Consider the following 12,434-nt stretch of genomic DNA (forward strand, 5'->3'; position numbering starts at 1 on the left):
CTTAGTCCCAAAGATCAGAACAAAGGAATAAAAGTTGCAGAGGAGTTCAATTAGTTTTAGTGTAAGAAAAAATTTCTAAACCATAAAAACTATCCAGAAATGAAATAGGCCACCTTGAAGGGAAATCCCTTAATTTCCAGTAGAGGTTTCAAAATTGATAATTTTTCGTTTTGGCTGTCTTTCATGGGTTTTCTTAGGTTCTTATTGGACAGAATGGACTTTCAGATCCATTCTAACTCTTAGATCCTGTGATCTCCATATCTACTCCCATAATAATGTCTAAAACTAAAGTAGAACCACATCTAAGGCTCCTTTCAGGCTTAGACAGCTTTTTAAAAATGTAATTTCTTAATGTCCTTTCACTGATGTCAAGAAATAGAATAAAAACAAAACTTTATTAAAAATAGATTAAATGTAATTTAGAGTTGATTATTCATGATCCACAAGAAAACCAAGTATGAAAAGAGAGATATTCTTTGCCAGTTCTCTTTATAAATCCCTCTCTATTTTAAGAAATAATTTCTTGAATCTAAGGCAGTTTGCTAGAGTTGTTACTACTGATGATCATGACAATTGGAAGAGTAGGAAGAATAGAAATAATGTGAATAATTTTGAAACTCGGAAACCAAAATTCTCAACTGAACTATTTCTCCAGATTTCCTTCCTTTGCCAGCTTTTATGCCAGAATTGGATACAGGAAGCGAAATTGAGTCTGAATTTCACCTTTTCTTCCCTGCCCTGTCTACGCTTTGTTAGAGGTAATAAAAGTGGCCAAAAGCTGGCAGCTGTATTGCAAATGATATAGTTAATTCATAAACTAGAAGTCAGTAGAGACTGGAATAATCAAGGCTTGGATATATTCTCATTTTTTGGATCCACATTTTTTCCCCAGATACATACATGTCAGTGCCTTTAGATAGAATAATATTGCAATAATATTTTTCGCTTATAAAGCAGTTTTGCTTCTAAAAGCTCCAAGCAGAAGGTATTCCAGATGGTATCTCTTTAATGTTTACTCTTTGTTTTTAAAAGTATTATTTGGAAAAATAAACCTTTTTTGCTTACCCTTAAGGGTTTCTGTCTACTGTTTGAAGTGTTAGTACAGATTGCTGGAACCTTGCTTTTATCTTTTTCTGTTAACACTTAGGAATCTTTTGTATGAAGAGATACCTGTGAATATATTTAAGTGCTTTGTGTCTCTGTGCTCAGCTGTAAAATAAGTAATTGGATCTGATGATATCCCTGCTCCCTTCCAGCTCTAAATTGTGTGACCTATTATAGTTCAGCTGAGAATTTTGGCACACATTATTTTAGACCATCAAGACCAAATGCCACACATCATTAGAAATCAGACCTGTGTTTTTCTTTGATTGGACTTTTCAAAGAATCACAAAACCACCTTTTAACAATCTGAAAAAAGTTGCTGAAATTCATCTCAGTTTATACAGATCTCCTAGTACTCCTTCATCTTTGTTAGCCAAGGGATTTTCATTTGATAAACAAATCTAATGCTATGCTTCAGCTGACAGGGCATTATGTTATAATCAAAACAAAACAAAACAAAACATTACTACCTCGATATGTGTTCAGAGGATGACAAAAGCCAACTTTTTGAAATCTGTGGTTGACCTGTAATAAAATCTCATATATTTGTTGGCTTTTGTGACCAAATGTACTTCAATTGCAAATTTTCATTCATATTAAATGAAATAGACACTTTCTCCGTGTCATAAGGGGATGGGCGACATTTATTGCTAGGGTTTTTGCACTTTTCAAAACTTCCTATTTCTTTTTCTTATACATAGAAACAGAGTAGCAAATCTCTGGAGGCAAAATTTTCTAAAAGTAGTTTCCAGACGGTGCATGTAATTGCAAGTTAAACAGTAGCTAATTCCCCATGATGTGAGCTGTGTCTGCAGAGGTGACTTTTTTCAAGATTTAACGTTAGAGACCATTTCATGTGAAAGTTGCCAAGATAAATCGGATTTTTTTTTCTAACTGGGCTTTATGAAGTAAGAATGATTGTAGCAAAAGGCACATTTTGAAACGGGCTTTTCATTAAATGGGATAACAATAGATTATTTAACATGACTTGGATGAATGAAAAATTAGTTGTTTAAGACCGCTGCAACAGCCTTACTTTATAGGTCATTATGGAATGGAGGTAGCCCTGGGTTCTCAAAAGATATGGCTGTTGAAAAACAAAAACAAACAAAATCTCCACTAAAAACTTAGATGTGGCCCTTCTGAGGGGCTAAATTCATGGTTGTCTGACATTAGTCTAGGCAAGTGGAGAGAGTCCTCCTCGCCAGAAGTTTTTCCATCTTGTCACAGGATCAAAAATTTATAGCTGGAGAAATTTTTGGTGACTGAAGTCCAAACCATCCCTTATTTTATAGAAGAGGAAACTGAGGCCCAGACAGGTCATGTGCCTTTTCTAAGATAAGATATATCAATTATATCGCACTGAAGGTTTACAAAGCACTTTACAAATATTATCTTATTTGATTCTCACACTGACCTTGGGAGATGGTTAGTTGTGCAGCTGAGGAAATGGAAACAGATAACTTAAATGATTTGACAAGGGTTATAAAGCTAGAGTCTGAGATTAAATTTGAAAAGAGGATTTCCAGTTCCAATTCTTTATTCATGGGGCCATTTGGGTGCCTCATTCCTTATCCGGTTCCCTAACCCCTACCCAGTGTTACTGTAATGACTGTATTGGGCTGTAGTTACTCCTGAAGACTACATACTACATTTTAGAAAGTCTACGATCTGTGATCATGGAAGTCGGGGTATCCTCTTCTGAGATTATCAGATAGCCAATGATCTCTGTGTGCTGAGCTGATACATTGCCAAAGTTACTCAATTTCTGTTAATTTTCATTAACTCTGATTCTCTATTTAGATCATATTAGCATCTGCAATTCTTCTTTGCCTCTGCTTATTTCCTCAATTTCTATTTTTTTGTCCTATAATTGTATCTAGCATTTCTAGACTATATTAAATAACAGTGATGATGGTGGACATCCTTACTTTGCTCCTGATCTTATTAGAAAGCTCTAGTTAATTTCCATTACATATAATACTGGCTCTTGGATTTAGTTAAATGCTTTATACCATTTAAAAGAAAAAAAGACATTTATTCTTTACTTCTTTTAGAATGTGTATGTTTGCATATTTAAGAAAAAGGGGTATATTTTGTCCACTGTCTTTTCGGTGTCTATATAACTGCTATTTTGATTTATAAGGAATGTGATCCATTATCTTGGGAGTTTTACTAATGTTGAACTAATCTGACACTCTTGACAAAAATAATTCCTGATAATTATGTGCATCGCTGTTATGTATGTGTCATGGTATTCTCTTTGATAATATTTTACCTATACTTTTTGTTATGATAATTCGTTAAAGATAATGGCATATAGTTTTTCTTTCCCTGATTTGTCTGTCCCTGGCTTAGATATTAAAACCACATTTATATCATGAAAGGAATTTTGTAAGATTCCCTTTTTTCTTATTTTCGTATACAGTTCAGATAACATTGAAGTGGCTAGATTTGTATATTTATGTATTTCCCTTCATTCTGTACCTTAAGACATTTCACTTTCTTTTGCACTCCAAAGAAGAAAAGACTATGTTCAGCACTAGAAATTTTTATTTGGTCTCATCTTCTTCCATTCTAGGAACCTTCTCCTATCCAGACCCTGATCAAGGGTAACGGAATCTTACCCCATTCTTTCCTTTTATGTCTTCATTCATGCTCCATTTTCTGGAAATAAAATTATTGTCTAATCCCTCTTTTAGAATCATTTCTTAAGTCCTTTTTTAGCCCCTCTTCATCTCCAGCTGACTTTAATGCATTTGTTTTAAATTTTCTTTGTGTGTATATTCCTTGATTTTTTTTGTCCATTTCAGATGAAATTGAGGTTTATGTATCCCCCTTTCTGTCCTTTCCTTCATGCTTGTATAGTTTTCTTCTTGAGTATCATGATTATTTGAAATAGTGAGTTCTGAATCATATAGTCATTTGTTCTTTGGACTCGTGTACACATTGTTAGCAGATACTTCTTGTTAGAAACATGATTATCATCCAATATTTGTTCTTAAAAAATTTTATACTATAAACATTTCACACCTTTGCATGCCTTTGACTTCTCTTTAGTTTGACTTTATACCCATTTTCTTCATGTAGTTTTACCTTAAAATCCCCCATCTTCCCATAATCCCCTGCCTCCAATAGCAATGAATTAATGACTGTCTTATGGTATTTTTCAACTACAGCTTTACATGTTTGTAGAAATTCCTGAACTTTCCCTCCCTAATTTAGATTATAAACTCTTCTTTTTTAAAAAATAATGAATTAATTTAGAGTATTTTTTTTTCATGGTTACATGATTCATGTTTTTTTTTCTCTCACCTCTTCTCCCAGAGCCAATGAGCAATTCTACTAGATTTTACTTGTGTCATTGTTCAAAAACCTATTTCTACATTATTACTATTTGCAATAGAGGACCACAAACTCTTCTAAGGCAAAATTGGGTCATCTGCATCTCTGTTCTTTCCAGAGTTTGCACAAAGTAGGTCTCATTATTGTTTCTTCAGTGAAATAAAAAAATGAAATCAACTTTCTACTCTGGAGTTAGTTTATTATAACTTTTTGGTCTTTCAGTATCTGGTATCGCAAGTTTCTTTGGGAATTTCATAGAGATAATTTGACATATTCACATGGTCTCTTACTTGAAATCACAATGTCAGACTCTATTTCCATTGACAATATCTTTTGACAGTATTCTAACTGGCATAGTATTTGGATAAGCTTCATAGAGGGCAGTTTCTTACCAGACATTATTAAACCTAAAGTAACTACTGCACTGAATGGCATGATATTTTAGGATTTACTCTCTGACAGTGTCGGTGATTCAGAAGTTAACTTGTCTCTAGTCATTTCTGTCACTCACTAGTATGTAAGCAGACAGTTAAATGTCTCATCACCCGGCATTCTACTTGACTAGAAATAAAATGGAAAGTTGGAAGCTGTCACAGTTAATTCAAGAGTTATGCAGATATTAGAGGATCGCCATTACCTTTCAAATACCTTCCTTTACTTTTGGAAGCAGTCACCCACTCTTCTTTTTCCTCTCTTTTTTTTCATGTACCAACAGTGTCATAAGTGCTGCCACCTAAATTTAGATCTAAAAATCTCAAATAGAAAATTGTGTGGATGGGAATCAGAGATTGGGTTTTTCTTGGAGAATTTTCATCTCTTGCATTCTTATTCTGACCCTATCCTAAACTTCTGAACATAACACAAGATCTAACTTTTGGTTCATCTTTCTTTGAAATGGAAACCACTGAATTTGCTTTGGATGGCAGGGTATACCTAAATGAGGTTTAATTTAATGACAAGAAGGATCTGTGTTAAAGATACAAAAAATAAATATAAAGTTGTAAAAAATGCATGGAAATTAAGATTAATGATCATAATGGTAATTCAAGGTGATGGGATTAAGGAGGTAGTGAATGTAAGGATGTGCTATATGTTTTATAGCAAAAAAAAAAAATTACCAAATCTATTTACACCCCTTTCCTTTTTTGGTCCAACATAGGCAGAATAGACAAAGGATATTTTGTTGTCTAAAATAAATTTGCTGTGTTTGATTTTAGTCTTATTATGTATGTTTTGTTTTCCTTTGAGTCCTATGCTTAGCCTTTAATTTAAGAACTATTTATTATAGCTTTTCTAGAAGAATTGCTCTAATTAACAAAAATTCCCTTTCAAATGTTCCTGAACTTTGCAGAACATTATACATCCATGGTCATACTAAGTTGGATTTCACAGTCTGGCATACTGCAATTGAAAAAGCTGCAGGTACAGATGGTAATGCATTACAAGACCAGCAGCTCAGCAAAAATGACGTTCCCATTATAGTGAACAGCTGTATAGCATTTGTTACACAGTATGGTAAGTACTTCTGAGATCTTTTTCAACTCACTGTATCATTCTTACCATTTGCAAGAAGTGCCCCAAATGGAATGGATTAATGTAGTTATGTTTGAAATGACACCTGAGAAAAATGGAAGCATTGTCGATTTGCAGCTTGTGACTTTTTTCCTAAATTTATTCAAAATATAAAATATAATTTGAAATTTTTGTTTATTTCTCTTTTTTCTCCTTTTATTAACTTTTGATGAACTATTCCAAGAAAATGTCTTAAAAATGATAGCAAGGAGGGAGTGGGTCAGTGGATAGAGAGCTGGGCCTGGAGATGGGAGAGGTCTTGGGTTCAAATCTAACCTCTGATATTTCCTTGCTGTGACCTTGGCAAATCACTATGCCTTATTGCCTATGCCTTATCATTCTTCTGTTATACAGTCAACGCTCATTATTGATTATAGGACTAAAGGTAAAGGTTTAAAAAAATAAAGAGAATAAAATAGGCATTTGAGAAAAGGTTCAAATTATTTCTCCAAGTACTAATATATTTCACTCATCCAAAATGTCTTTGTCACTTGTGGAACTATTTTCACAAGTGGCAATTCAAATACTGCAGAATGAAATAGATTTAATTTTCAGTAGGCATATTTGTTAAAACTGAACAGTCTCTTTTATTTTTGGTCTCATTATGTCTGATGATTTCAAGTCAAATGTATGTCTTAGAACTAGCATTCTTGGCGTTATTCATGAAAATGGGGGTGATATTTGGCTCATTTACAGAAATAATTTTTTTTTTATCAATGAGTTTGCTTATTTCAGAGCTTCTCAGTCTATTTATCTATGCTTTAGCTTGATTATAGCATGTGGCCATGATTAAGCAGTTTCTATACCTCCACAAACACTTGTTGTCTTATCTTTGTGTAAGAATGCTATTGGATTCTCAAAGGCCTTGCTAGAAAATTACCAGCTCTTGCAAGTGCTACCATAGTGGAAAAAGCTTTAAGCAGGGTATTTAATATCTCGGGGCTAATCTGGCTAAGAACAGAGGAGGTTAGCCACTGGGTGATGAGTTCTGTGACCATGGCAACCCGCGATCCAAGAAAAATACAAGATTGCTTTCAGACCTGTTGGGCATCATTTCTGTTTCTTGTGCAGTGATAAAATGTTGTAAAGCAGGACAGGATGTGTAGAGGAGATTTTTAAACCATCTATGACAGGAGCTTCACTGCCAGAACCCTTAATTTCTGATGATCAGCAAGTTGATACATTGTTAACAGAAATGAAACATTTAATGAAGTTACAGAATGACTTGAAAACTCCTAAATCAAGGGTTCCTAACCTATGTATAATGCACTCCTTTTACAATGTACTGATGTCTGTTAGACTCTTTCTTATAATAATGTTTTAAGATGCATTAAATGAAATGCATGGGATTGCCAAGGGAACCAATTATATTGACATAGTTAACAAAATAATTTGAAAAACAGGGACAAGAATCTATGTTAAGTACATTCAACAATTAATTAATTAATAATGAATGATAAATAAATTCAAGAAAAGGGGAATAATAGTGTCCTCTGTGTTGGTTTTACCTTGCGTGTAAAAGCAAGAAATATAATTTCAAAGGACATTTAGTCACTTGCTTTGAAGAGTTCATGTTAAGCATGGCAAAAGAACAATCATAAAGAATCTTTTCGGTTTTCTGTTGTTGAAGATGGTTTAGAGAAATTGAATAGAGAACATGACCAGATCCCTCAAACTAAGTAAACCAATACTAAGCTTAATACTTGATAATTATGTGATAAAAGATGTGCTTTGAATAGGATGACAAAAATATATTGAAAAATACTGTTTGGTGTTAGGGAATGAAAACTACTAAAGGTTTTCCTTTGGCTTGATTATCTTGAGTAACTTATTCAAGAAGAGAGTCCAAAGGCTCTGGGCATCATGAGAACTAAACAGCATCACAAAAGTAAAAATAAATAAATGACTGTTCATTCCAGACTTAGTCATTTATGTATCTTCAGATAATCCATTGGAAAAGGCAAAAGTTAAAAAAACACTAAATTATGACAGTGCAAAGATAAGATAGTAATAGTTGCTATAACCTTAATTTGATTTATTTATCCAGCTTTACTTTAAAAAATGGAACCATATAGTATGAAAGACTTTGATAACCATTATCACAATGCTTTAAAAAAAGACATTATAATGATTGCAAAGCCTTAGAGTTTAACCAGTTTAAAAAAATCATCCAAAAGGGGAGATCAGAAACCATCCATCTCCTCTGGTTTCTTTGTTAGATGGAGAGACTCAATCAGAATTACTTTAATGTACAAATTTCTTTGTAAAATATTGAGAATGAAAGATAGTGAGCAATATTGCCTTAACAAAATAGCAAAAAAAAGATTGCAGGGGAACAATGCTGAAAGAAAGCATTGCCGGGAGAGGAAGCAAAGCAGAATCAAACTAAGAGTATTGGTAGATTAAACTTGAATACAGATTTTTAAAAAAAGTGGAAGTGAAACCACTTGAATACTCAATCTCCTATCTAGAGAAAGTGCAAAATGTACCTAAAAAGGAACTTGGGAAGAATGAAGGCTTCCCTGCTTCATTTAAAATCCAAATTAATGCCCATCTTCTGCAAGTTGCCCTTCCTTCTCCTTCTCTCCTATTAGTGCTTCCATCTGAACTGACCCCTTTAACACTGTATAAATCTTGCTCAAATAATTTATTGCCTCCCTGATAAGAATGTGAGCTTCTTGAAAGCAGACATTGCCTTTCTTTCTTTCTAGCACCTCTCATAGCATGCTCAATATGAACTGTATTGATTAATGCCCAACTCCATGAATTTACTTTTTCTTGTCAAAAAGGTCTTTTAAAAAAGTGATTTACAAACACATACTGAAATTATGCTTAATAAAAACATGAGGAAATAAGCAAGCTTTATAGATTAACCTATAAAGTCATTCACATCTCAGCAATCATATAGCTGGTAGAGAGGAAAGATACTTTTCTACTGTCTTTATGGCTTATTAATTAAAAAATACATTTGACTAAATTGATTTTGTTTATATAAGATATTAGGAGCAGGCACCAGAAAGACCTTTGTTTATTAGAATTTGGTAGATCCTTCATGAAGGAATCTCACATGGACAGGAATCAAAATTTCATAGTATGAAATCGCTCAAGTGGGTTCTGATTTGCATTGGTGGGGTGGCAGTAGTAATCACAATGATGAAATCATGAATGCAATGAAGTCTTGAAGTATTTTAGGACTAGCTTAAGAGGTATCTTCATTTTGTACTCTTATTTTTATGTTTTTAGAAATCTCCTAGATTTTGTTGTTTTTCAGCATTCTTGCCATTCCCACTATCTGCTTCTCTTATTCTTGGAGCCATAACTAGCTTTGGGAACCTGAGCTAACCAATTGGGAGTTGGTCCCAGAGAACAATTTTTAGGGTGTTGACAGAACTTGTATTATTTTTTTTTATATATATATATTTTTAAACCCTTAACTTCTGTGTATTAGTTCCTTGGTGGAAGAGTGGTAAGGGTAGGCAATGGGGGTCAAGTGACTTGCCCAAGGTCACACAGCTGGGAAGTGTCTGAGGCCAGATTTGAACCTGATAGCACTTGTATTATATCTAGTTTTTTCTTCTTCCAAGGTATCCCTTCCCTGATGTCCTGGACCTTTTAATAATGGTTGACATCAGGACATTTAGAGGAAAGCTTTATTTTAGATAAAAAGATTATTATTTAAGACCTTGCTTTTCCCCTATCGATTGACTTGTTTTAAATTTCTCAATGCTTAAAGTATGTGTTTTGAACTTTACAAACTCTGATATTTTTATAATTCCAAAGGCATAAATATGTCAAGAATCAGTTACATTTGAATGGTCTAGTGCAGGGGTGGGCAACCTTTTTGGCCGTGAGAGCCATAAACGCCACTTTTTTTTTTTTTTTTACCCTTAACTTCTGTGTATTGGTTCCTTGGTGGAAGAGTGGTAAGGGTGGGCAGTGGGCGTCAAGTGACTTGCCCAGGGTCACACAGCTGGGAAGAGGCCGGATTTGAACCTAGGACCTCCCGTCTCTAGGCTTAGCTCTCAATGCACTGAGCTACCCAGCTGCCCCCCGCCATATTTTTTAAATGTAATTTCCTGAGAACCATACAGTGCTCACAGTGCGCACTCCTGTAACAACGCCTGGAAAAAAAATTGACTTTATGGTTCCTGCAGAAAGAGCCATACATTGCCAACCCCTGGTCTAGTGGAAAGGATAACATATATGCTCTATTAATACAAAGTTGTTCAATCTTAATATTCCAAAATTCCATGAAATTGGTCAGTGAGAGAAAGAAGTAAATGAAATGCACTGATGAGTTTCAGCAAATTTAATTTATAATTGAAGTATCATGTATATTCTATTCATGCTTGTTTTATACCTTTCCTGTTTTATACCTCATCTCCTAAATTTAGCAGTGTAACAAATGAAGTAATAATAATTCACAAATTCATGCGAATGATCACACGTATTTGAACTTTTCAAAGTTTATAAAACATTCTTTTCAATAGCCCTGTGAATTTGAAGTTCAAGTATTATTATATCACTGACTTAGAAGTAGAAAGTGAGGTTCAAAGGTATGAAATTCATTGGCCAGATTATTTTAACTACTAAAGGCGTCTTTCATGCTGATACTTAAATGGTAATTACCAGTGATGCTGAGAAATTATTAGAACATTTATTAGTTTTATTAATTAGGGTCATGGTTATGTTTCTTTCATTGTATGTGTTTGTTATGCTTGCTTACTATAATTATGTTATCAGGAAGTAGTTGTATTCTTAAGTTTCACAGATGCATTTGAACGCCATCTCATTAAATTTTATTTTGTTTATATGTATTTTTATTTCATTCACTTAATGCACATGTTGTACATTTTAAAATATGTGCTTGTCTCTCCCATTAGAATTTCATGATTTATTACTAGCAGGGGTATTGCCTCATTGACTATTTCCACATATTTGTAATTCTATAAAGGGTGAGGCATTATAGTCTAAAAAATTATGGATATTTTTATCTCCTGGCCCAATTCTACCCCAACTGTAGGAGTATGGACCTTCTTACTGAGAGTAAACAGTTTTCTCATTATTGCCTGTATTCATAGCAGTCAAATATCATTTTGCAATTCACTCAAATGTGATAGGTGGTTTAACTATGTCTCTTATGATTAGATAAGATCATATTAAATTTTAGTAGTAAGTCTAAAGAAAACCTTCTGTCTGTGAATTTTGTTCATGTATAAAAATAAAGTGGTGGAGGAAACCATTGATGTCATTGGCCGCAGCTATTGGCCTGCATCATCTCAAAGAGGCAAATCATCATGAAACAAATTGACCAGCAGACCTGGCTTCTGTGGTAACCATTACTTTGAATTTCTTGCCATTTGGTTTAAAATACAAATCCCATTTGAGTTTATCCCTCTTTGGCCTTTAAAAAAGAAACAAATGCAAAACAAACACTTTTTTGTTCCCATCTGTAGCTACAGCAAAAGTTTATAAATATAGCATTTTTTTCATTAGGCAACTGACCATGTATATATAATTTTTCATTCTGAGCTTGTTCATTGGTTTGAATTCAGGTTTGTTCTAGCTTTCATTTTTGAACATGTCCGTATCACTTCAGAATGGTAGGTTGTAGGGGTGAAGAGTAAATAGCATCATGCACCTGTGGGCTTTAGAGTATCTTTTGGTTGACAATCTGTTTGTTTTTCACCTTTGTTCACAATACGCACATGTTGAAATTGCATTCGTAATATCAATGTATATTTTAATTTTAGGCTAATATTTGTCTTCTTATCTTTTAATTGCAGGTTTGGGAAGCAAGCATATCTATCAGAAAGATGGCGACTCTTTCCGCATAAGTGAGCTTCTGGAAAGTTTCAGAAAAGATGCGAGAAGCTTTAAGTTGAGGGCTGGGAAGCATCAGCTGGAAGATGTGACTGGCGTGTTGAAAAGTTTTCTGTCTGACATAGATGATGCACTTCTTACTAAAGAGCTGTATCCATACTGGATCTCTGCATTAGGTAATATATGCAGAAAATCAAGGAAAATTATGTCTAATGGAATCTATGCACTCAGTAGTTATTTTTATATTGTACTATTTAGGGGTTTACTTTAATTTTTATCTTAATTTTATGCTGCAAATTGCATTTTTTTAAAAATCGATGAGAACTGTGTGAACATTCCTCGCTTGGAATAGAATTTGTACACATTTTATAAAGGTTGAACATATAGTGTCAGGTACAAATTTGGTAGTAAAATATGAGGTGGCATGTAATCATTTATTTATTAGATTTTGTTAGGTTCCTCCACATCCAGATATATACATTCTAATATTCAGGGCCTCTGGTCAGAGCTCTTGCAGATTGGTGTGGAACTTGTGATGCTATGTTTCTTTTGGCTTAGCTATTAAGAACTAATGTTTACTTAGATTACAT

At 33.7% G+C, this 12,434-nt stretch overlaps 1 protein-coding gene across 1 annotated transcript in view; it reads left to right on the forward strand.

Annotated features, from left to right (window-relative positions):
• Positions 1 to 12,434, forward strand: part of ARAP2 (ArfGAP with RhoGAP domain, ankyrin repeat and PH domain 2) — a 195,566-nt gene that overhangs the window by 123,074 nt on the left and 60,058 nt on the right. The window contains exons 19-20 of the mRNA XM_044682425.1: positions 5,801 to 5,964; positions 11,808 to 12,020. Coding sequence (XP_044538360.1) covers positions 5,801 to 5,964; positions 11,808 to 12,020 — 377 coding nt within the window. The remainder of the gene's footprint in view (positions 1 to 5,800; positions 5,965 to 11,807; positions 12,021 to 12,434) is intronic.

This window comes from Gracilinanus agilis, chromosome 6 (assembly GCF_016433145.1).
Source record: "Gracilinanus agilis isolate LMUSP501 chromosome 6, AgileGrace, whole genome shotgun sequence".
NCBI lineage: Eukaryota > Metazoa > Chordata > Mammalia > Didelphimorphia > Didelphidae > Gracilinanus > Gracilinanus agilis.